The sequence below is a fragment of the Aureobasidium pullulans genome (assembly GCF_000721785.1).
Source record: "Aureobasidium pullulans EXF-150 unplaced genomic scaffold scaffold_45, whole genome shotgun sequence".
In the NCBI taxonomy this organism is placed as follows: domain Eukaryota; kingdom Fungi; phylum Ascomycota; class Dothideomycetes; order Dothideales; family Saccotheciaceae; genus Aureobasidium; species Aureobasidium pullulans.
Window position 1 is genome coordinate 69,777 of NW_021941065.1, and position 23,174 is coordinate 92,950.

At 50.2% G+C, this 23,174-nt stretch overlaps 9 protein-coding genes across 9 annotated transcripts; 5 read left to right on the top strand and 4 right to left on the bottom strand.

Moving 5' to 3' along the window:
• Positions 1-332: 332 nt before the first annotated feature.
• On the top strand, positions 333-2,310 carry M438DRAFT_378774 (uncharacterized protein; the record flags this gene model as incomplete). Its single annotated transcript, XM_029908848.1, has 3 exons — positions 333-386; positions 438-1,364; positions 1,474-2,310. The coding sequence occupies 3 exons, from the start codon at positions 333-335 to the stop codon at positions 2,308-2,310; spliced, it is 1,818 nt and encodes a 605-aa protein (XP_029754809.1).
• Positions 2,311-2,493: 183 nt separating this feature from the next.
• On the top strand, positions 2,494-4,109 carry M438DRAFT_171089 (uncharacterized protein). The gene has a single exon (XM_029899122.1). It carries the CDS (start codon positions 2,676-2,678, stop codon positions 4,014-4,016), a length of 1,341 nt encoding a protein of 446 aa, XP_029754810.1. The 5' UTR covers positions 2,494-2,675; the 3' UTR covers positions 4,017-4,109.
• A 641-nt stretch (positions 4,110-4,750) lies between these two features.
• M438DRAFT_370091 (uncharacterized protein) lies at positions 4,751-5,347 on the bottom strand (the record flags this gene model as incomplete). Its single annotated transcript, XM_029908156.1, has 1 exon — positions 4,751-5,347. The coding sequence occupies one exon, from the start codon at positions 5,345-5,347 to the stop codon at positions 4,751-4,753; it is 597 nt and encodes a 198-aa protein (XP_029754811.1).
• A 1,993-nt stretch (positions 5,348-7,340) lies between these two features.
• Positions 7,341-9,389, bottom strand: M438DRAFT_171126 (alpha/beta-hydrolase). The gene has a single exon (XM_029899124.1). The coding sequence runs from the start codon at positions 9,287-9,289 to the stop codon at positions 7,715-7,717; it is 1,575 nt and encodes a 524-aa protein (XP_029754812.1). The 5' UTR covers positions 9,290-9,389; the 3' UTR covers positions 7,341-7,714.
• A 1,963-nt stretch (positions 9,390-11,352) lies between these two features.
• On the top strand, positions 11,353-12,525 carry M438DRAFT_389669 (uncharacterized protein). Its single transcript, XM_029909037.1, has one exon. The coding sequence runs from the start codon at positions 11,494-11,496 to the stop codon at positions 12,415-12,417; it is 924 nt and encodes a 307-aa protein (XP_029754813.1). The 5' UTR covers positions 11,353-11,493; the 3' UTR covers positions 12,418-12,525.
• On the bottom strand, positions 12,464-14,710 carry M438DRAFT_329605 (uncharacterized protein). The gene is made up of 2 exons (XM_029903258.1): positions 14,645-14,710; positions 12,464-14,593 (listed from the first exon to the last, which is right to left on the bottom strand). Exons 1-2 carry the CDS (start codon positions 14,685-14,687, stop codon positions 12,618-12,620), a joined length of 2,019 nt encoding a protein of 672 aa, XP_029754814.1. The 5' UTR covers positions 14,688-14,710; the 3' UTR covers positions 12,464-12,617.
• Positions 14,711-14,914: 204 nt separating this feature from the next.
• On the bottom strand, positions 14,915-17,791 carry M438DRAFT_350316 (uncharacterized protein). Its single transcript, XM_029906597.1, has 3 exons — positions 17,112-17,791; positions 15,812-16,793; positions 14,915-15,575 (listed from the first exon to the last, which is right to left on the bottom strand). Exons 1-3 carry the CDS (start codon positions 17,426-17,428, stop codon positions 15,249-15,251), a joined length of 1,626 nt encoding a protein of 541 aa, XP_029754815.1. The 5' UTR covers positions 17,429-17,791; the 3' UTR covers positions 14,915-15,248.
• A 214-nt stretch (positions 17,792-18,005) lies between these two features.
• M438DRAFT_350317 (amino acid permease) lies at positions 18,006-20,432 on the top strand. Its single transcript, XM_029906598.1, has 3 exons — positions 18,006-18,443; positions 18,751-20,076; positions 20,131-20,432. The coding sequence occupies exons 1-3, from the start codon at positions 18,341-18,343 to the stop codon at positions 20,247-20,249; spliced, it is 1,548 nt and encodes a 515-aa protein (XP_029754816.1). The 5' UTR covers positions 18,006-18,340; the 3' UTR covers positions 20,250-20,432.
• A 573-nt stretch (positions 20,433-21,005) lies between these two features.
• On the top strand, positions 21,006-21,269 carry M438DRAFT_240621 (uncharacterized protein; the record flags this gene model as incomplete). The annotated part of the gene is made up of 1 exon (XM_029899527.1): positions 21,006-21,269. A coding segment is annotated over one exon (264 nt), but the record flags the coding sequence as incomplete, so codon positions are not given.
• Between the last annotated feature and the right edge of the window lie 1,905 nt (positions 21,270-23,174).

Below are 23,174 nucleotides of genomic sequence, written 5' to 3' on the forward strand. Positions count from 1 at the left end.
TGCCTTTCCACTGGTGTATCTAGAAGGCGCCTTGGGCGAACGCGGGGCTGAACATGATGGTTGATTTCCGGTCTTGGCAACACGCGTTAGTTTCGTGATGCATAATTAGTCTTATCCGTCGCGCTAAAATTCTGTAGCATGACCAAGCCTCCGAGGCTGCCCGATTTATCGCGAGCCTTATCAGCTAACAGACAAATATGAAGATGTGCTCAGACACAACGCGAAATCTTGGTTGTAATCATGGCTTGTTCTGATCATTCTTCAACTCACATAGCTTCCGCCGAGTTCCGAGAGACGTGATAATAGTGATCGAGCGACAGTCTGTTCACGAGATGCGGAGGGGCGTACGCTCAGCCACAGGATGTCAAGAGTGTAGGGCTCGACATGTTAGCCATTTCTGGTCACAATATTGCGACATTTGGCTAACCAGATTCCAGGTCAAGTGCGATGAAACAAAGCCTGCATGTTCGAGATGTAGCAAGCGAAAGTCATCATGCGATTATGGCAAAAAGCTAGAGTGGCGTCACAGCACGGCTCCCAGTCAAAATACATCCACTGCTGGACAGCTAAAGACACGACGGCCAGATCGTCCGGCTGTTGAGGGGACGCATGTTACACAGACCGATACAGGCACCGGTGGTTCTAATTTCGAAAATTTGGAGATACCGGACTTCATGGATACGACAACAGTATTGGGCGAGCTGGCTCAATGGGATGATCAATATGCTCTCGAGTTTCCAGATATGCTTCCGATCGAAGAGTTCCCCGAGAATGCCACTTATCATTGGAACGCCCAAGAAGTCTCCACATGGACTGCAGACGTAATGCAGCCACAGTCCCCCTTCTCTACAGAACTCAACATTGGACCGTACCTAGCAGGTCTCGGCTCAAGCTTTGATAGAAGCGCTGCTTTGATGAATTTCTACTTCACGAGAGTTGCTCCCATGTTCAGTTGCTATGATGGCGGCAAAAATCCGTTCGACCATTTGATCAAACAGGTCTGGCATAGCCAGCGAAACTCCGCAGAATACAACTTCTTGATCAAAGCTATCCAGGGTCTTGCGGCGGTATTTCTGTCGAAGGACGATTCATCATACCGCGAGGAGGCTTTGGCCCTTCAGAGGCAGGCTCAAGACCAGCTCGAGCGTGTACCCGAGCCTCAAAGATATGACTCCAAGTACCTCTTTGCTCTCGTATTGCTTAGCATCAGCTGGATGTACAGTCAAGATGTGCCATCATCGTTCAAAGCTTTGAAAAGGCTGCGCGATATTCTGCAACTGGAGGCGACCAAGGACGTATCAAAAGTGTCAAAGTTGCGCGACCGTGAGCTTCGCTTTTTCTGGGGCCTACAAATTTATTGCGAGGTACGTATGGAACGAAGGTGCAAGAACTCGTTTGTCCGATCATCTGTGTCATGCCACAACACCTCTGCTCATTATCGGTGGATGTACTGATCAGAAATCTACATTATAGGTCTTCTTTGCTTGCACAGATGGGTTTTATTGTCTTCCCTCTATCCCAGCACAGATCCGATACGTTCAAGATGACCCCGCGTCAAGCATATATCCTCATCCTTTTACTGGTGTGGCTAATGCCATTAGCACTACCCTTCTTGAGGTGATACAATTGGTCAAAAAGCAGAGACTACTGGCGAGAAGTCATGCTTTTGCCTCACGTAAACACCTTGATGCTTTGCAGAATCTCATAGCAGAAGCTGCAGATCTGGAGCAGCACGCATTCACACAAGCCGTCCCTAACGTGCAGCAGATAGAGGATCCAGGAGATCCCGCCACACCTGTAGAACATCTCGTCAAGATGGCGGAATGTCATCACGAGACTGCCCTGCTACAACTATATCGTGTCTTCCCCGACCTCTTGACCCGACGTCTGGCTCTTGATGTAGCAGATGTCTGCGAGGACAGCGCCCAAGATGTGGATCAGCTCGTGGAAAAGCATTGTCACATCATGGCAATGCACATTCTTGATACCCTGTCCTCGATCCCCGACTCTTCCAGCACGACACCATTTCAAACAATATTGTTGCTCTCGACATCAAGCGAACTCAAACTCAATACAAGACAAGAAATTCATGATTTCGGTCTGGAAGTCGCTACTCCCGCGTCCGGATCCTTGGAAAACAGTAGAACTATGGACATGCGGCAGTTCGTAGTCAAGAGGTTGAGCTCTCAGCACCCCATACCTGGCGACAGGCTACCAAGATTACTCCGCGTGGTGAGGAAAATTTGGTCCTTGCTTGATTGCAGCGGAAAGTCCGAGGCGGCTTATTGGTTCGATGTGGTTATGCAGTAACATACATGGTGAAGCACAGAAATCTCACTAGCATGAATGGTTGAAGAGCGGCCATTGCAAGCCACAAACAAGTCCTGGTAGACTGAGACCGCTCAACGGAGGGACTTGCCGGCACTCTTTCACTGGCCACGGCTCTGTTTGCTAAACAGACTGTGCCTTTGCGCGAGTGGAAGTGTGTCCTGTTGTGCGAGGGAGTTCTCGTTGTTGCATCAACCACTCGATTTACAGGCAGTTGCAACCGATCGCAAGCGGGAGTGGCCGGCGCCCCACATTGAGACCCTCCAAAGTCGGCAGGCGCGTCCTCAATCTTGCCTCTTTGCAACCATGCACGTTACGTGCAACATTCCTTTTATCTTACCACAATCATGGCCGCTCAGGAGAACACATTTCCACCAGAGATCTGGGCCGAGATCGTCGAGTGCTCACCGCAGCAGACGCTTGTGGCCCTCTCGCGAGTCTGCTCTATGCTTTCTGTTGAGGTTCGCAAAGTATTGCTTCGAAGCGTAGCGTCAAAGGAAACTTCTGGAGACAACGAAAAATCCGCGAGTGTAATTTACAGACCATGGGCTTTTCATGATATGCTTGTCAAGGAAGACACAAATTGGAGGTCAACGATAAGATTTGCCAAGCTGAATTGGCTAGGTGAATATCTTGATAAGGATGGCAAAGATGCACTCATTGGAAGAGCAAAGCCTGTTGCAGACCATCTAATATTCAAGACAGCAATGATGCTGTCAGAGTGCGCCCATCTGCACGACTTCCAAGTCAATTCGAGGTCCCTCACTATTGCAACAGCTATGCTAAACACAAAGCCCCTACAAATCACATCCCTCAGTTTCTCCTTACCACATCGATATTCCTGGGAAGATTTGTATCGCATATTTGAGATCCCAACGCTTTCAACATTGGTGGTGAAGAACCTTCTGAGTCCGGACCGGCCTGCTTTCAGATTTCCACCACCAATACCAGACGAGCTACATCTCAAATCCGCCATTTCAAATATACAGGATCTGACTCTTGATGAGTGTGGCCCACTCACTTCAGCCATAGTTCCAATGTTCAAATGGCCCAGGAACTTGAGGAAGCTGGATTACTCACCTTCACGTTCGAAGTGTGAGCCTTATTGGCGTGGCATTTTACGGAGAATGGGCGACATCTCGGACGCTGTAGACCTGTCCGTCCATGTTCTTTCGCCTGTCAAGGATTCACTTGAAGAGCTCAAATTCGATCTTGGGCTGGACAGGCATTGGATCTTGCCTTTCAAGACAGGAGGGCTCTTTCAGTCGTTTGTCAACTTGTCAAAGCTTACCGTTCCCGTTGAGCTGATCATGCACTCGAGGGGACTCTCGCAATCTCGCCTTGATCGTCCATTCTACACCAGTCTTCCTCATGACTTACAAGAACTCACATTGAAGTTTACAATACTTACTTCCTGGCACCCACGACCGGCTCATTCTGAATTACAGACGAATCAGTGTCTACTATCTGATCCTGCTCACCGCTTCTTTGACGAGCTTTCGGATATAGCGATGCACAAGGAAGAGTTCCTTCCAAGCTTGAAGCAACTCATACTTACCGAAGATGGCGAGAGACCCTTTCTGGTGAAGTGTGTCCATACAAAACACAGTCTCGAAGACCTGAGGAGCAGCGGTATACAAGTCGTCCAGGGTGATTGGTATCGACAATCCAGGGAAACCTGGGTGTGATAATCATCTGCATGCGTTCACATGTGGTCCTATCGACCCAATCGTTGCCCTCCACCAGCTCAAAACCGTTATTGTTGTCGGTCTCCAGCTACAAAACTGATTTAGTACAAATGCTTGGTGGCATGAAGATCCATACAATCTTCCAACCGCCACGCTCTCAATGGAGACTACCACTGAGACAAACAAATGCTGCATTGTCACAGCGATACGGACGACGTCGAGTTACTCGAATGGACTGAGTTGCAGAAGAGCACCCCGAAGGAAAAACAAGAACTCGGCACCTCGAACGTTATTCAGCTCAATACCACCGACTGTGGCCTTATCTCTCGCCACATAAATGGCGTTCTCCAATGGACGAAAGGATCCAAGGCCTTACTATGCATGTGGCGTCTTCTCGAAATGAGGAATCTGCTAAGCTGAAAAATTACAATCTGGAACCGTTCCGATTGACGAAGCTGCAGTTGGTCATACCAGGAGCGAAAGAGTGGTTGAGTAAGCAAAAGGAGCGTGTGAGCACCAGATTTGCTGTGTTGGGTGGGGAAGTGGCATCAGTTTAGCTTTCCTGGGACTGTAATGCAACGCAAATGGAGTGATCTAAACGGTTGTGCCGCTTGAATTTGGGTTCATTATATCATTATTTGATCGTCTTATGTATCTACTTCTTCAGATCGGACTAAGAAAATATGTTACATCAAGGCGCTGGACCAGAAGAGCTTGTACTATAATCTTTCTTTCTAGTTGTAGGACTTGTAGCTGACAGTGTCGATCAACAGAGCAGTGAGAGTCTCAGTGGTGGCGGCAGAGACAACAGCAATGTCAACCTTCTCGAGGCCGAACCACGAGACAGGAAATTCGACCTTGTGCATCTTAGACGAGAGGGCGGTGTCGGGGTTGAACTGAGCATTGAAGGTGTCATAGGCAATGTCGCTGCCCTTCTTGTAGGCAGTGAAGGCAACGGAGCACTCTTCAGGAACACCGACGGTGGAGCTAACGGTGTCGACGGCGCAAAGGAAGTAGAGGCTCTGAAGGTCGAAGTACTTGATGGTGTCGGCGGCGATGGAGACACCGCCAGTGGCCAGGTAGTTGGTGATGGAGGCAGCGGCGACCTGGTTACCAGACTGGGCAGGAGTGCCGCTGATGCCCAGAACACCGGTCTGGAGGATGTCGAGGGAGTTGTACTTCAAGCCCTTGTAGCTGCCGACAGGGTTGATCTCAGAGACGGCAGGAATACCAGTGAGGTCGTCGAAGGTAGCGACCTGCTGGGTACCGCGGTTGATGAAGGTGGCGGACGCCAGCGAGAGGAGGGAGACAAAAGCGAAGCTAGAGAACATCTTGATGGTTTTTGTGTTGTTGTCGGCGTGGGAGTAGCGATGGTAGAGGGTTGCAAGGAGTAATGGAACCAATTATGATGTGGAAGATATGGATGAGCACAAGTCGTCAGTGATGAAGAGTAGCAAGGTATATATACGTCTGCCTGCTGGTCTTTCCCTTGTCAATCTCGCAGTGACGATGACTTCAAAATCCCATGCATGGTTCTTGCGATGATGTACGGGCTTGAAGTTGCGGGCCCCTTGTCAATCACAACCCTCATTCAGATGGTGTCACAGAAGATCTCCTTCCTGATGGCATTTAACGGCTGATGAATGGGGACTAGGACATTTGGTCCTGTATCCGCTTCAGGGACGGACAAGAAGATCTTCAGTCAAACCACAAGATCACCTAAAATTTGATGAGAACGTCAATTGCGGATTACCAGGTTGGCAAGTATTGTGATAGGTGATCCTAGTTGTGTGCCATCCCAATCTCCAGAGACGCTTTGCATTCTCAAACGTGTTTGGATGAAGATGCAGCCTATATTCGAAGTCATGGTCGCAAAGCAGAGGGGTGTCATGGTTTCGGAGCACAGTCCTAGATGATGTTGTTGCCGTTAAGCTTGGAGGAGGCTTGCTCAACACTGCCGGTAACCTAAATCAAACTGGACATTCGTGGTATCCGGGCCCAGTCTGAACCCTTAGCAAGCTAAGGGCCTGCCATGCCAATCAACATGATCATGCCAATCAACAGCCGCTTACCCCTTGGATACGGAGCTCGTATAGGGCTTGGTCTTACGTCAAGATCTCCCAAGAGCTTCTCCGCACAAGAATTTGTATGGGAAAAACCCTGCCAAGTTCATCGGCGACCTTCCGCACGTGCTTCGGAGTGTTCGGAAGCATTGGGTACGCGGTTGTTGATTGGGGTGATCATGTTGATTGGCATGGCAGACTCTTAGCTTGCTAAGAGAACCTGATAGGACTCGGATACAACCCTTTTGGGAAAGCATGGGGCTTGGCACGCGACTTTTCTCTCGGTAGTTCAGTAGAGTCTCGTTTTCTACAACTACAACACCTTGAGCAGGGTTGTCTCCGAAAGAGATCTCAAAAGCTCAAAGGTGGCTCGTGACTTCGACCGTGGATAAGTCGCATTCTAGACAATGCCACTGCTGAGCAGTCAAAAATCGACAATGCTTGGCATCCACGCCCGACCACGAGGATTTACCGCGTAGCCGGGGACTCGGGAATCTGCACCCCTCGGCCAAGTGCTACGCCCGGTATTGCGGGAGATGTTGGAGAATGAGTATTCATCCCTGCGGACCGCTACGGGTGAGGTAGACGGCTGTGTTGCTACATCCAATTTGAGATGAAGAGAAGAGGGGTCATCGCCATCTCAGAAGCAGACATGAGAACACAATTCTCCACGACATTATATCAGGCAAGAACGACTGCGTTCTTCCAACTCGATCTTCGAAAAGTTACGATTCGGGGCTTTTGGTACACATAGGCTATCGTCATGAAGTCTGAAAGACCTCAATTCTGGTTGTGCAGTTCGCAGTACTTTTCCCGATGAATCTCTTTGTAGAATGACCTCTTGAGAAGGTATCGAAATGGCGTAAATCGGCGACTTCTACTTGGGAACGTCATCACTAATTTAGTACCTGACGGCTGTAAAATGAACGATCTGCTGTCTTGGCATGCATCAACTGCACTTGACTGCAAGTAGACCAAGCACGAGCTGAAGACCCCAACGCACAAGTAGACCAAGCACGAGCTGAAGACCCCAACCACACGGTCATGACAGCATGTTGCTCAGATTCAACGTGGCACTCCATCATGTAACCGATCTTTGAGCTCGGGAATCAGAACCATTATTGCTCCGGCGCTCACTTCTCTGTGTGACATGGGAGTTCACATCCTAAGCTTTGTCACCATTGTCGTGATGACCATCAGACCTTGAAATTTTTCTTTGATGGGTTTTCTGAAGTGATTGATACCCTTTTGGAAATCAATTGCCTGAGCTACTGGTGAAAATGTGGGAAGGTGTGAGGGGAGAACAGCTAAAATTTTACTAGAAGTTATGCAAAGGTCAAGGAGGAGACTTGGTTCGAGTATAGTGAGAAACTCAGGCTCTCAGTGGAAGGTATGTCGGGTTTGAATATCATTGTGTATCTCGACAGATAGTAATGGCGCCTGATCATCACACTCTCCTCATATCTTGAGAACGATGTCGGGATTCTTTTGCGCCTCCCAGGAGAGAGCGGGTAATGCCAGTGCGAGTCCTCCACAGATCTACAATCAATGCCGTCCCCTTCCTTACTGGCCAGCTAACTTGTCATTTCTAAGGCAGATAGTACAGGTACCAGTGCGAAGTAGCATCTATTAGGTTTACCAGACAGGCTGGGTGAGAAGCCACTCTTCCATGAGCTTCACACGATTGGCGAGAGCCAGCGGGACAGGTCCAAATCCATCACCAAGACGCTGAGTAATCTCTTTGCTATTGCTCTTATCCCAACGAGTCAATCCCTGACCATTCGGATTTCCGGTCTTGATGAAGTTGACCCAGTAGGAGTTCATGGTGGCGGCAATCTCGTAGTCTTCATCGGTCCACGGGGAGTCGGTACCGTACAAATTGTTCAAGACGTAGTTGATCTCAGACTCGTGGTAAGCACCTTGACTCTGGCCAGGAGGAGCGTGGTCCCAGATATATGTGTAGATCGGGCTTTTGGCAGCCTGCTTCCACTTCTGGGCCCAGATCCAGGTGCCGATGATCGAGCGATCGGTGAATTGCTGGTTCTCACTCTCAGAGGCTTGAGAAGCGTTGTTGCCTGGGTATAGTTCCAAGAATTTGTCCACCCACTGACCGGAGTATGTCTCGTTCAAATCGGCGAAATACTCGGCAATCGTGATGTTAAGGCCGTACGTGGCACCACTTTCGTCGCGAGTATTACCAGTGATGATAGGGACATCATTTGCGGCACCTTTACGAAGGGTGTTTTCGTAGGTGTCGGGCAAAGCATAGTGGTCTAGTGTGGCTGTGAAAGTCCAGCTAGACGAGGTAGGAGGAAAGTCAGAATCAACAAAAGTTGTGTAATCCAGTTTGCGAGCGTTGGCAATGGAGGAAGTGTTCTTGTCGGCCAAGTAATCCAGGCCTTGGTTCAAGGCAAAGGTAAGGTTGCGATAGTTCTCGGCAAGAGTCTCGCACAAAGGGTCATGGGGATCGCGTACACCACTCTCAATGATGGCACCGACAATAAGACCCTTAGTCAAAGGGCTGTTGAGGATATGCTGCGTTGCAGCAGAGCCGGCACTCTGGCCCATGACTGTAATGCGGTTTGGGTCACCTCCGAATGCCTCGATGTTGTCGTGAATCCATTTGAGAGCGGCAAATTGATCAAGCATTCCGTAGTTTCCGGAGCTGTTGAATCCGACAGTGTTGAAACGCTCTTGAGAGAGCTCCGGATGAGCCAGCCAACCCAAGGCACCTGTACGGTAGTTGTAGTTGACATAGACGACACCAGCATCGGCCATACCAGCACCGTCGAAGAGAGCGTCCGCAGCTGTGGAATAGGCTGGATAGCTCCACATGACAACGGGACGCTTTTGCTTGGTCGAGGTAGCCGAGGTCCAGATGTTGAGGTTGAGGCAGTTTTCAGAGATCGTATACTCAGAGTTGGATGATGTGGATGGACAGATGTCACCATAGTTCTTGGCGTCAAGTGTGCCATTCCATCTTCCCGCTGGCTTGGGAGCCTTCCATCGATTTTCGCCTGCAGTTGAAGCAGCGAAAGGAATGCCTTTCCAGACAGTGATATCCTTCCAGTTGGTCAGATTACCGTTGGGAGTGGAGTTGAAGGCAGGATGGCCTTGAACTTGGCCATGGCTAGTCGATATGACACCCTCGTACAGAGCTGCATTGACAATGCCGCACATCATCAAGGCACTAGCAAGTTTTTCCATCATGATGTCTGCCAGATAATAATGTTCTTGGGGAACAAAAGGTATGAGAAGGGTTGTAGAAGTGACAGCGCAGAGTCTGGAAGTTGTGCGGTGACGATGTAGTGGCAGAACAGGCACAGAGAGGCCACTTTATAGATACGATGAATTCGCAGGGTCTCAATTGATGAGACCGATGGAATCGATATTCTCGCTGACGACTGCAGAATGCGTGTCATGGTGCGACAGGACTGTGGGCAGTACAGCCATGCTTTCTCGGAAGAGGTGGCAAGCAAGCCCTATCCGAAGCTTTATGAGTCGAGTCGTACACGACGAACATCAGGAAGGTGCCTCAAGAAGCATCTGTGCTGGTGTGAAAAGACCACCCTCTGAAGTGACGGTAGCTGCAAGATACTCCTTACGCTTGCAATCGAGACTCATAGTATCGGCTCTTATTGCTTATACAGTCCGTACAAAGCAATTCCTTCATATGCCGCGAGCTGTTTCCTCCGTCAACACGAAACATGTGTGCTATGGCCTGAAGAACATCTCGGTCGTCATGGGGCTGTGGTTGCAGTGTCTGTCTTCTGATTCGTCCGTTCGCTTATTCGGTAAGGGGCGGCAATTAGCGTCCGCGATCTCATCAGAAGCCTACTTTTTCCTAGACGTATGGCTCTGTTTGACGCGACATGGCAAAGAGTGCTAAAACATGACACTTTCGTATGCTAGCCTGTTAGCGTAAGCCCGTGGAGATGCACGATCACCTCCACAGCAAAGGCATGCCCAGTGAGAGCGGGCCAAGTAGCTGTCTTAGTGGACGACTGCCTTCTATGCGAAAGCACTGCGCATTTGAGCAATCAAATTGTTCCAAGCAACCGTGAGAGCGAAAGTGGCCAGTCTTTTTGTATATACATAGCATAGTATGAAAACTGATAGGTGAAGGTCTTGCTTCGAAGAGTGAAAGAGTCTCGAGCACTGACACGGATGTGACAACGCCAAGGCGAGATCGGCAAAACCTCGGTGATGCTGCTCCATAACCTCGTCCGCGCCTGCCTAAGGTCCTTCACGGTCTTGCTTAACACCATCCAGTCACAGAGAGACTTGTGTTAGAAGACCAGTCTTATTCTTGAACAACTTCTGGATGACTGGGACGCCTTTCCTGATGACTGTACCAGCTTCTCTCTGAAGACATAGCACGATGCCATTCAGTACAGCTTAGCGGACTGTTGCAATATCATTCTCCCACGAAGACAGGATCACTGTATAAGTACAGCTTAAAGAATGCACCCTTGACGAATGTTCGCCATGACGCTGCTTTTGACCATCTCCACTGCATCTTGTATGGTATAAGCTATGGGTTCCAGGACACAAATTGGGTCATGGGGGAAGACCCCATCGTCAAGACTTTGAGAGCACATCTAGAAGCAAAAGAATCATCGCAGCCTGTGAGAATCGAACCCACGTTTCTATATTTCTGAGGCGACTGAGGCCGTGAGACCAAAGTCCCTGGAGCCGTGAGACAACAGGGGTATCATACTATAGCGTCGTAACCACTAGACCAAAGCTACTTGTATTGTAAGTGGTGAGGATTCACAAATATTTGTAGTCGAAGCGCGTCTGCGGCTGTTGCGTCGTGCCTTCTTCACATGGTATTTCACGCTTGGCGTCTTGAGTGAATGCATGAGGAAGCCCTACGCACCTGACGATACCAAACAAACCTCTCAGACTCGGACAGAGAAATTGTGCAGTATCCAGGAGCGCAGTCAAAGATCCTCTACAACCAATGTCCCGACTCGACTCATACTGAACCCTCGCGGCGCGAAGATGTAGATTGAGATCACTTCCTCCACTCGCTACGGACCGAAAATATGGAGCATTCTAATTTGATATAGCGCAACGGACAGTTCCAAGCAGCTCGGAGAAGCTGTATGACTAGAAGTACGACGGAAGCTACACCACCAGATCAAATGTTGAGAATGCCGATTCCAGTCACGAGGTATAGGCACCAATCCACGATGACTGTCCAGAACAACGGAATGCTCTCAAACCGCCTCAGCTGGTATTGTGAGTCTTCTGTCAAGGCAGCAATAATGTATCTCTCGCCTCTTATCGCAATAACCTTTTCCTTCTTATTATCCATTCTCACCACATCGCCGCAAGTTCTGGTCTATTAAGTCTACTTATAGAATCACGATCACGACGCCAACTGCACGACCACTAAACCTTACAAGATGTCTACTCTCGCCTTCTTCGCCGATATGTCGGCTGGTGCAGAAAACCTTACCACCGGGGTGCCTGGCGACAGTCCTTCCGTCCCAAGCTTGACGAGAAGCACATATGGTACCTTCAAACCATCGAAGCCTCAGGCAACGACGACTAAAGACAAGAGAAATGTCACCTCCGCAGCCTCTCCAGCAATCAACAAGAAGTGCGACCATGCCACAGAAACCTGGTTCTCACGTCTCTTCGGCTGGGAGTCATATCACCTCACCATGATGAAAAGCATGGGCATGCCGGCATCCCGCCCGAATCCAAGAAACCAATCAAAAGCCGAATACACAGCAGCAAAATCACGACTCACAGCATCAAAAAAGAAGCCATCCCGACACGACCGCGAAAAGGCCAAAATCGAATGCGAGCAAATCACCCCCAACATCCACAAAACCACAGCAATATTCGAGGGCACCTGGGCAGATGAAACTCAATACAGCATAAGTGTTCTGAACTTGTCATCTTTGAATCAACTTGGCCATGGCCACCATATCGCAGCACCGTTCAGGATGTCTTTCACCTGTACGCCAAAACTCCGCAACGATACCAATATCCCACAACGCCAACAATACAATCTTATCGACAATGCTTGTATCGCCACGGCCAAGATTTTCGCAGAACACAAGTCAATCTTGGGAACTAAAGGCAAAGCCTGCGACTGCGACATCCACTGGTTGCGCACAGGAAAGACAGCCAAAGGAGGACAAGGGTGTGGAGAAATTGGAGAGAGGAAGAAGAAGGGAGGGTTGATGTGTAAGGCTTATGATGCTATGGCTGAGCACGATCGTCTCTGCTCTTGTGGGTGTTTTGACACGGAGAGAAAGGAGAGTGAGGTTGTTGGGGACTTGACTTCTGGGTATGATGAAGATTGTGTGGAGATTTGAGGAGAATTCAGCATCAAAAGAAGGGTGGGACAGATTACGATCATGGAGGGAAGTCGCATTGCAGCATTTGTGGGCATCTGAGTATACAGAAGGAGAGAGTTGTGGAAGGGCAACATAACGTCGCACAAAGTCATGATTTTTTGTCACATCAGAGCTCCCTAATTTCGTGTGTTGTTCTCGTTTGGCGTTGTATCAAGCAACTATTTGTTTCCGCTCATGGCCTTGAACCGCGCTTCCGCAGCTCTGGCTCTACGTTCTCGCTCGAGCTTCATGCGCATCTCTGGTGTCATGCCTCTAGCCTCTTCCTCCCTTTTCTCCTGTGCCGTCTTCTCGGGCAACACTTGCGCCAACGTCTTGCCCTTGCCAAACTTCTTTTCTTTGCTCTGCTCTTCCCTAACCTTGTCTTCATTCCGTAGTCGCTCGGTTTCAGTCTTTCGTCGTTGCTGCTCTGCTGCATCTTCGGCAGCCTTCTCGTCTTTCTCGCGTTGAACGCGAGCGTCATAGTCAGCCTTGGAGAGAGCGGCCGGTACACCTGCTGAGTCCCAGTCGAAAGCGTTTTCACCAAGCTCTGAGCGAGCTAGACGGAAAGAGTCACGGGTTGCGCGATCGCCTGCAATCTCGAAAGCAGTTTTTGCTTCTGCAGATTTGAAGGTAGGGTCGGCCTTTGCTTTCAGCAGTAGTGAGGATACGAGGGCAGGAGCATTGAGAGAGGCAGCTAGATGGAGCGGTGTGGGAGCATGGTGATTTTGCGGAATATCCGAGGGGAAGAAAGTAAAGTTCGGTGAGAGATTGTTGGATGTGATGTATGAGACAAGAGCCGGTGCTTTTGATCGACGGATGAGCGCCTGGAGTTGTGTAGTGTGTAACGATGCTTCTTCCTCCTCTTTAGTCGGCTTGACAGGTTTCGGCGTAGCAGGTTTGGCGGCAGCCTTTGCTTCGGCGGCCTGGCGAGCGGCTTCCTCCTCCTGTGCTTTCCTTGCGATGGCAGCCTCGTCGATCGTTGACACCTTGACTCGAGTAAGTTCGACGAAAGAACGCATCAGCTCAGCTTGTGTGGCACGGCGAGTAGCGAACGGGAAGCCTCTGATCCTCTGGTCTCTGGACGTCAGGACTTGGTTCTCGTAAGGGCCGAAAAGAGTGCGACGGTTGGTGGTTCCGGTGGCGCGGATGAAGAGAAGTTCACTGCTGTCAATCCAAACCTTCCAGTCCTGCAGCAGCTGACGGACTTCGGCGATCAAGGCGGCCTCGTTGTAGCGACGGATGCCAGCACCAGCAGAATGAGCGGCACCCTTGGCACTATCATTGGCGGACTGAGAACCACCCTGCTTGCGACGAGTTGTGTAGCGATGGAATGTCTTGTGTGCAAGTACCGTGGCAGCGCGGTCCTCGACACCAGCCTTCTTGGTCATCTTGGGTGTCAGAGAAACAACCATGGCGGCAAAGTGACCGCCTCCAATCATACACAAGAAGTAGTGGGGGCCTGTGGCAGACGTGTCTGGCTGGAGAGAGCGAGGGAGAGGGACACCGCCTGAGTCTTCGGTCGGAGCTGATGTGGGTTGCGTTGGTGGAGGCTTCGGAGAGAGTTGCTTGTCCTTGATGGTCTGAAGGATTGTCGCGCCATCTCCGACTTGGATGGCGGCGGGGAGGAGAGTTCGGTAAACACCAAGAGCGACGTTCGAGGGCAACTTGGACGAGGAGAACCACAGAAGCGGTGGTTTGCCAGCACCGACCTTGGTCTTTGTCGTCGTAAAGTCGTCAAAGTCAGGGTCTGCAATGTTCGCCTGCTTCTTGAGGAGCGCACTCAAAGTCGTATCTTTCTTGCCATCGTCGTCGCTGCTGGCCGAGTCGTCGCTGTCGCTGCCTGAAATGCTTTCGTCCAGGTCTCCTACCAGCTTCTCGAAATCGTTCTCTCCCACAGACTTCAATCCGCGCATCTTTTGCTTCATGTTGTATCCATGCAGATCACTGCGCACATGGCTCCTCTGCTCTTGCACGCTCGGAAACGAAAGGCCGCACAGCCCGCACGATGTTGCTGACGAAGGTGCGCCATCCTCGGTTTCGCTTCTTCTGCTACTATTGCTGGCTAACAGTTCGGGATCGTCGGGCACGGCGACTGCAGCATTGTTCTGTGCTTTGAGTTCGAGCGTCTGGAGGAGTTCTTGCGGGAGGTCGAAGACTGATTTGGCATTAGTGAACTACCTCTGACATCGATTCGTGTATACTATACCATAAAGAGGGCGCTGCAGTAGGGGTTCGGTAGTTTGTGCCATCTTGCGACAAAGATTGTATGCTTGGTGAGGCGGAAGAGTGCTGCTGTGCCAGAAGTCATTCCGGTTTTTGAAGACGTCATCGGCCAGTCTTGGGTTTCTGCCGACCGGGTAACCCTGTCTCTTATTCATCTTGATCTTGTACATGGATCTTTTGGGCTGCATAGTATGGTTTCATGATCAGTCCTCTCGGCATGTTATTTTCATAGTCAAACAATGGACTCGGGTTGTGCTTGATTGAACATCTAGAGTGCGGGATCTATCTAGTGATACATTCGGATGTCGACCCAAGTACTACCACGATCAATGCTCAACAAATGACTTCCCTCTCTTGCAACATTTTGGAATGCTTGTCAACACGGAAGATGTTTTCGGATAGTTGAGTTGACGGCATTGAAAGCGGCTGAACCCTTGCCCTCTTTACTGGATTCGGCCAGCATCGCTGTCATCCTGCCCGTTGATAATGAATACAAAGGTCTGTTGGCTGATGGGAGGCTGAGTCGAATTCAGCTCGAAACAACAATCATTGGACCCATGGCGACCTAGATACACTTTTAAGCACTGTTACCATAGCTTAATATCCAATTCCACCTTTGGCACACCTGAGAAGTTGGCAGGCATGCTGTACGTAAAGTTCCAAAACTCAAAGTCGTTGATGACTTCGTCTTGACCACCATAGGCACCCGCGAACGTGACAGAGTATGATACATTCGCGTTCGTCGAGATACTGACATTCGCTCCTTGCACATCAGCCCAGCTAGTAACGTCTCTTTTCCCGGCAAAGGTCGAAACGAGGAAGCTGAAGATCGAGGAGCTGTTACCGTATGGGTATGATAACTCGAGATGGCCAGGAGAAACTGCGGCTGTGGTTGCGTTTTCACTTGCATGGAGCTGTGATAGTGTTAGTCAAAGGCTCAGATAGTCCGAATATGAACATCTGTCAATCTTGCAGCTGTAAGAGTGAAGCTAGGTCCCAAGAGAGGATATCAAATGATACTCTCATGGAAGACGTGCCCTTGCTCAACATCATCATGCGTTTCAACGAGTGCGTCACTACGTTTTGCTTCGAGTGGGGAGCGAATGAAAGGAAACACAGGGAGAAGGTTTGCCAGGTCTGGAATACGTACCGTGATAAATCCGACTCCTTTGCCAGTGTTCCACTGAATGACGGCGGGATTGAATGTGCTGGGATTGATGGCCGGTCCGCCAATGACATTCTCGTCAAACGTCTCAGCACCAATCGAAATATTAGAAGCTAGCCAGGTGGTGATGTTGCGAGGATAGGTATCGAATGGAGGCGAGAAGGTAGAAGAGTTGAAAATGTGCTCGCCACGGAACTCCTGCAAGGCATTCAAAACATCTCCGGGAACCAACGAAGCCTGAAACTCTCCGAGAACAGCAAAAAGAGGACCATATGCAAAGTCGGCACTATGGGACATGATCTGTGGACGTGAGATCAAAGAAGACTTTTCTTTTCCCATTATTATCCAAAACCAGAGAGCCATGAGACTGAAGTATCTGTTCATGTCAAAGCCATAGGAGCGATCCCAAGGGCCAGCCATATTTCTGAGCTCAGGATGCCATAGTTGACCGACAGCCTCCCATGTGGCCTTTATCATACGCTCACCGTACTGAGTCATGATTGAGTCCGCAGGTAGATACTTGGCCCAGAGTGTAAGACCGAATAGGGAAACGCCGGTATATGTTCCGCTATTAAATTCTGACAAGGTGTCGGCTCGGGTGAACAGATCCACAATCTCTTGTGCATACTGCTCGCCGGCCATAGTGAAATTGGAGTCGTTAAGGCGTCGGCCAGTCCAGCCTGATACGAAAGCACGCATGATTGAAGGATTGCTGTAAGCAGGATACAGATTGTCATCATCGACACCTCCGACACGGTATGAGTCGCCAACAGTTGAGTTGTGCAGAGACCCAAGTATAAGGTCAGTGACGTTCTTGCTGAGCAGATGCGGGAACTCTTCGAGGCCGATGATAAAAGTGGTGCCAATGAATCCTCGCCAGTTGGGGTCCCATGAGTCGTATATGTCCGCTGGATATGCTTCTGTACCAACGTACGGCTCCTCAGGCTCCTTCTGGTAATCGCCGAACCTGAAGTCATCAGCAAATGCCAATGAACAAATGTGGCGAACGTAGGAGAGGGAATATCGCGCCGAAACATCATGACATCTCACGCTTCCCCGAATACAGGCTGACGAGGTACCTCGCTAGCTATCAAAATGCAAGATGATTGGTTGATTTGAATCCATGTCCACTGAGAGTCGTTACTATGTCATGCTCTCCTTGAATAGTTGTACCAACTATAGAACCATCTTTGCATTTTGATAGCTAATTAGCGGCCCTACCAGGGAGATGAGGTTCAATGTCGGCGCAGTTCCCCACAGCTACATCCATGTCAGTGCAACATACCATTGCTCCGCAGGGTCCTTGTATTGCCCGTCCACAATTGCTGTCAGAATCTTCTCCGCATTGGCGACATCATCTCCCTCGTTTCTTGCCAACAAGCCAATGGCATACCAAGCTGAGCTGCGCGTGTCGTGTCGAAGGGCGGCCGAGGCATCCAGACTGTAGAGGTACCCGGCGTCAGTGTCGTAGAAGCCGTCCATCCAGCTCATCGACTCATTGAGCACGCCTTGTGCATTGGACGAGAGCGACTGTACGTAGGAACATGAAGCTTGGCCGGCGCATACCGCCAGTGTTGCGAGAAGACGTCCGTGGTATCGCATCGTGATGTTGGGATGTCAATGTGAAGTTGTTGGAAGTTGGACATCGCCATGTCCTTTGTACTGTACACTTTGCCAGAGCCAATGTCTACCCCAAGGCGCAGCCATGATCGCCGTGGCTACTACGTAGCATTCTGCCGGCCAAGCTACGACACGACGCCATGATAGGCCATCTTGGTATGGTCGGGTTTAATGTAACCGAAAGAGCGAAGAGAGGAAAGAGTCTTGACTAACAGCCCTACCAGCTCCGGCAGCGGGGTCGGGAAGACGATATCGAACGGACAAAGCTCTCTTATGGCACATGTTGTCGCTTATCTCCGCACAGATGGAGCAATACACTGTGTTGTCAATGTTGGAGAATATTGTCCGATGGATGCGTAAAACACATGAGCTCTGAGTACCAGACATTCTATTAGTGTCTCACGAACAGCTGCAACGGCCTCGTCAATCGCCAAGGGAAGCACACGCTGTGTAAGCAAATTCCTGACATCGGCAACTCATCGGCAATCGGCATCGATAGCGACGGTCGTTTTTCGATCCCAACCTTCGTCTTTTCCTCTCAGGCATCCGTCACAGCACCCGAGTACAGATTTTGATGCTTCATGTTGGTACCGTGCTCCGACATGAATAGATGGCTACAACCAAAGATGATTAAAGAAGATAGCATGGTAGCAGATCTGCAAGAGGCGGTGACATCGCGCTATCGGTAGCCGACACGCCCCGCTATCAATCCTCCGCTGGCCGCTCTACCGCAATCTGGATCCTGCGATATACTATACCTTCCATTCTTATCACTGGCTCTGTATGAAGGATCGCACGATACAGTAAGCCTGTAAGTATGAAGAGACACAGATAAGCTACTTCGGCCTTTTGAGAATTTTCCACCTGGCCTTTTGCGTCTTGCGTTTCCGAAATATGGCAGAAAAGAGAAACGACAGCAGTGTTCTTGCGCTGGATACTTACGGCGATGTGAAAGGCGACGTACACGATGCCGATGACTTGAGGCTCCAACAGATGGGTTCGTCAACTTTGCTTCCCCCGTAGATGTAGAGGCACAGGAATGCATCAGGACCGAGCTCCCAGCCTGCGGAGGTGACTTTTGAAGCGGCCCATCGAGAGGCACGATGATCCTTAAGTTGGTTGTGTCGTCCAAAGGGAGTACGTGGGACTATTGCTCTCGTTGGACAATCACATGAACATCAAAAATCATCCTGCCTTTGGTCAGCCGTGCCAGAAGCCCTGTAACGGAATAGGAACTTAATTCTAGTGCGAATTTCCTGCAGCTGCGTCTATGGTACTAGATCCTAGCTGATGATGCCTTCAAGGTCATACCCAAGAGCTTTCTCGGCATTTCAGCATGCTGAGTCTCATTGGACTTGCGTCGACATGCACGATATCGTGGACAGGACTTGGCCTTGGATTGGCCACAGAGATCGGAGCCGGCGGACCTGGCGCTGTCATCTATGGCTTTATCCTGATCGCCTTACTGCAGTCTTTTCTTGGTGCTTCGCTGGCCGAGTTTGTCTCAAGCTACCCAACAAGTGGCGGGATGTATCACTGGATCGCCGCTGTCTCACCTGAAAGATCGAGAGGCTTCCTCAGTTTCATGACTGGATGGTTCACGGTCACTGGCTGGATTTTCACGACCGCCTCGACGAACCTGATCTACGCTCAAAACTTCATGGCCCTTGTTGCTCTGTACCGTCCGCATATGACCATACAAACGTGGCAGACCTTCCTCGTATACCAGGTCTTGAATTTGATCACAGCTGCGATTGTCATCTGGGGCAATAAGATCATTCCGGCTTTGAACAAGTTCTCGCTGTTCTACCTTCAGATCGGTTGGTTTGTCGTCATGGTCACCGTCGTTGCATGCGCTCCTACACACCAGGACTCCGAGTTTGTCTTCAGAACATGGATCAATGAGACTGGATGGGAAAATCAAGTCATCTGTTTCATTACTGGTCTCGTAAATCCCCTTTACAGTTTGGGTGGTCTTGACGGCGTCACCCATCTGACAGAGGAGATGCCCAACCCGTCCAGGAACGCGCCACTAGCGATCGCCATAACCCTTTGTATTGCCTTCGTTACTGGCATCACATATCTCGTCGCCCTGATGTTTTCGGTGCAAGACTATGCGGCCTTGTCGAGCACCAACACTGGTCTACCTCTCGCAGAGCTATTCAGACAAGTCACCAGAAATGCTGGAGGAGCATTTGGGTTGACGTTCATTCTGTTCATCGCATTGGGTCCATGTGTTATTTCGTCTCAGCTGTCGACAGGTCGCATGTTTTGGGCTTTCTCGCGAGATGGCGCTATACCATTCTCAAGCACTTGGTCGAAAGTCAACCATCGGTTGCAGATGCCTATGAACTCACAACTCGCAGTCACGGCCATTGTCGCTGCTCTAGGGTGTCTGTATCTTGGATCCAGCACGGCCTTCAACTCCTTGCTTGGGTCGGCGGTCACAATCAACAACTGTGCTTACATGGTCCCTATCCTGACAAATCTACTCACTGGAAGGAGAAATATGTACAAAGGCGTGTTCCACATGGCTGGGGTCAAAGGTTTCGTGGTCAATGCGGTGACGGTTTGCTGGTTGGCGTTTGCCATTGTCTTTTTCTCATTCCCATACTACAAGCCTGTCACTGGTAAGCCGTGAATCCCCAAGAAGCGAAACACACAGATGCTGACATTCATGATAGCTGCCAACATGAACTATACATGTCTTGTAGTCGGTGGTCTCACATTGTTTCAATTGGCCTGGTACCTCAAGGCCCGCGGCCGGTACAACGAGAGAATCCAACGAGCGAAGGAAGAATAGATCATGGGACGCAGAGTGATTGTGACAAGATGAGGAGTCATCTTCGAAGAAGTCGAACGTGACTCAACGTGGGTTGGGGGAACAGAAATTGTCCCCAGATCGACGTCCCCGGCCAAACACGGTGTGTCGAACTAGCTATCAAATTGCAAGATGTTTATAATTCTCAGGTAGCTGTCCGCTGAGAGCGTACGATTCTTCTTGCTCTCTCCGGAAATTGCATCTAGGTGGGAAATCATATTGCCTTCTGATGGTTTATACCAAAAGACCAGTTGGAGCCCGGAGCTCGGTTCTAGATTGATGCTTCTTCTTCCAGCAACGATAGTGTTTGAATCGGCGGAGTTGGAAGCCGCCGCCAAGGCCAACCCACCCCGCAATTCAACTGATGCGCTGTGGCAGTGAAGGGTTTCCGAACCTCTCAAGCCTCTCTTTGGAACATCAACATCAACAACGATACTCACACAATCAATCACCAACACAAACCAATACCAATCGAATCAAATATTCCGCAAGAATACTCGAAAGATGGCCACCTCCAATCCCTGCTTCGAATTTGCCGCCTACAACATCTGTCGCCTTGGAGCAAGATGCCCTGACGAGCATCACGAGAATCTAGACCCGGCGCTTGTTGGCAACAAGGACCCCAAGGGCTACATGGTGCCCAACGTCGCTGGCGAAGCTTGTCTGTCGTGCTTACAAAATGGACGAGAGGTGAATTTATGCTTAATTGATTGACGACCATGAACTAATTCAAGCCAGTGCGACAAGAGAACACGGCATGGCGATGACAACCCTTGCTCGGAGTGCCGCTGGTTCGGTGGAGAGAATCGTATCTGCAGTCTTTCAAGAGACACCAGCTACAACGACCAGCTGTGGGCGCAGATGATGGGGAACGGCAACAACGGCTATATCCTGCCTCAGCCCAAGCCCCGCGACCAAGCCAAGAAGATCAAGAACAAAGGCGGCCCTCCTACCTTGCTTCTTGTCGTACCGATGCCCAACTCTCGGGTCAGGCCCGACTGGATTGGTCCAAGTAGAGATGAACTCCTCGCAAAGCCTGACATGCTTCCCCCTGGTGTTCGCGAGTGCCCAAGGGCTTTCTTGGTCGCCCCGAGGCTGTCCAACACTCGCCAGAAAGGAAGCAAACGCGTTGCCGAGTTTGGAAGACATGAACCGGCTGGCCAGAACAAGAGCTTCGCCTACACCTCATCGTCCACACCATTGGTACGGCCCGCACATCTGCTGCCACCACGTCCACCACCGTCGTCTTCGCAGCTTCCACCAGATCCTATCATGGGCAGGGTGGTGCACACCTTCAGCGACTTTGAAGCTGGTCGCATGCCGTTTGAATACGAGAACACTGCTCGAATGACAGTCCCGCTCTCGACTGCTCACCACCTTGCAAGGCTTGCATCTGCATACAATTATACATACAGCCTGTCGCCTGTTGTTTCCGCATACAATCTGTCACATGTCTCGCGCCCTGTGTCAAGTGCCGCACAGCAGAGACCGGACGCTCTTCGTATGGCACCACCTACGCTTCCTGTTAGGATACAGCGTCAGCCTCTGCCGGTAAGTCTTATTCAACCTCTTACCGGAGTTTGTCTAACAAATGAATAGGATCAAGACTCTGCTTTCAGAGCGTATGCAGCCTTGTGTTTGCCAATGCACCATTCCGAGGCGTCCGCTCCGGCCGCATCAAATTCGGATCAAGACACCGCCTCCGGTCATGAGCAGTCGTACGGTACACAACCAGCCACGGACAACAATGAACTCTACGATCAAGTCACTCGCCTCATCAGACAACACAAAGATGATACAAAGACAGCAGACCACGATTCAGATGACGACAAATAGTCGCCTTCCCTTCACCAACAAACTCATTCGGCACCCATCTCTGTCATCTCGACGCTCCAGGTATCTCTACCGTCCCCTATTGTTTCAGCGCTCCGAGTTTTGCTACTATCCCCTATTGTCTCACGGCTCTAGGGTTTTCCTACTATCCCCTGTTGTCTCACGGCTCTAGGTTTCTCTACTATCCCCTGTTGTCTCACTGCTCTAGGTTTCTCTACTATCCCCTATTGTCTCACGGCTCTAGATTTCCCTACTATCCCCTATTGTCTTACGGCTCTAGGTCCTTGTTGTCTCACGGCTCCAGGTCATATAGAAATTCAATGATCTGCTTCTCATCGCTCCACAAACTCGCACATAAAAATCATGGATAGAGGAGTAATGCCATGCGCTTGAAGTTTGCTTACAGAACGCATACTCGCAGGATTCGACGGAGGGCTCCTGACCTCACAGTTACGCACTGGCGACCTACACTTCCAGGAGCCAGCCAGTGGTAGCGTCAGCTCAAGAGCTCCTGTCACCAATGTGCCTGCATAGACCGCAAGCATGAACACTTGCATCAACAATGCTCTTGGCCCTGTGACTCGTGAGGCCTTTTTCATCCAGAGCTCCGTATAACGACTGTGACGACCGAGCGGGAACATAACGAACAACATGCGGAGGAACAAATTTTATTACAAGAAATATTCAGACCTCAAACTATATAGGTCAAGGCCGGAGACCGGAAGGCGAGTCGAGTGCGGGGGGCCGAGCTGAACTCGAGGCTCTTCAGCCGCAAGGCTACCTCCAACCTTGCCACAGCTGAGCACAGTTCTTTCCTCAAGTACATGTGCTATAAATCCTCCCGCCGCTCAATACGAGTTGGATTGCATACTCGACCAAAGATTGCTTACATGTATAATGTTCTGGCCTTGGAGTTTGTCGCAATCAATCCCGGTCACTACTCAGCCTCGGAGATGTGGCTGCATTACCCGAAAGGTTATACGCGCCCATCATACATGCTTTATCGAAAGAAGAAAGCCGTACTGTCCTCCGTCGACATGTAGCGAGAATAAGACCAAAAGAGTATGTAGCTCG

What these genes read in the sequence shown, in the direction of transcription:
- M438DRAFT_171089 (XM_029899122.1), top strand. Translation starts at nt 2,676, where the DNA reads ATGGCCGCTCAGGAGAACACATTTCCACCAGAGATCTGGGCCGAGATC.
- M438DRAFT_171126 (XM_029899124.1), bottom strand. Translation starts at nt 9,289, where the DNA reads ATGATGGAAAAACTTGCTAGTGCCTTGATGATGTGCGGCATTGTCAAT.
- M438DRAFT_389669 (XM_029909037.1), top strand. Translation starts at nt 11,494, where the DNA reads ATGTCTACTCTCGCCTTCTTCGCCGATATGTCGGCTGGTGCAGAAAAC.
- M438DRAFT_329605 (XM_029903258.1), bottom strand. Translation starts at nt 14,687, where the DNA reads ATGGCACAAACTACCGAACCCCTACTGCAGCGCCCTCTTTATG. An exon ending in ACTGCAGCGCCCTCTTTATG is followed by an intron (nt 14,594 to 14,644) that starts GTATAGTATACA and finishes ATGCCAAATCAG; the next exon opens with TCTTCGACCTCCCGCAAGAA.
- M438DRAFT_350316 (XM_029906597.1), bottom strand. Translation starts at nt 17,428, where the DNA reads ATGCGATACCACGGACGTCTTCTCGCAACACTGGCGGTATGCGCCGGC. An exon ending in AAGGACCCTGCGGAGCAATG is followed by an intron (nt 16,794 to 17,111) that starts GTATGTTGCACT and finishes TGATGACTTCAG; the next exon opens with GTTCGGCGATTACCAGAAGG. An exon ending in AAGGAGTCGGATTTATCACG is followed by an intron (nt 15,576 to 15,811) that starts GTACGTATTCCA and finishes ACACTATCACAG; the next exon opens with CTCCATGCAAGTGAAAACGC.
- M438DRAFT_350317 (XM_029906598.1), top strand. Translation starts at nt 18,341, where the DNA reads ATGGCAGAAAAGAGAAACGACAGCAGTGTTCTTGCGCTGGATACTTAC. An exon ending in CTTGAGGCTCCAACAGATGG is followed by an intron (nt 18,444 to 18,750) that starts GTTCGTCAACTT and finishes GATGCCTTCAAG; the next exon opens with GTCATACCCAAGAGCTTTCT. An exon ending in ATACTACAAGCCTGTCACTG is followed by an intron (nt 20,077 to 20,130) that starts GTAAGCCGTGAA and finishes CATTCATGATAG; the next exon opens with CTGCCAACATGAACTATACA.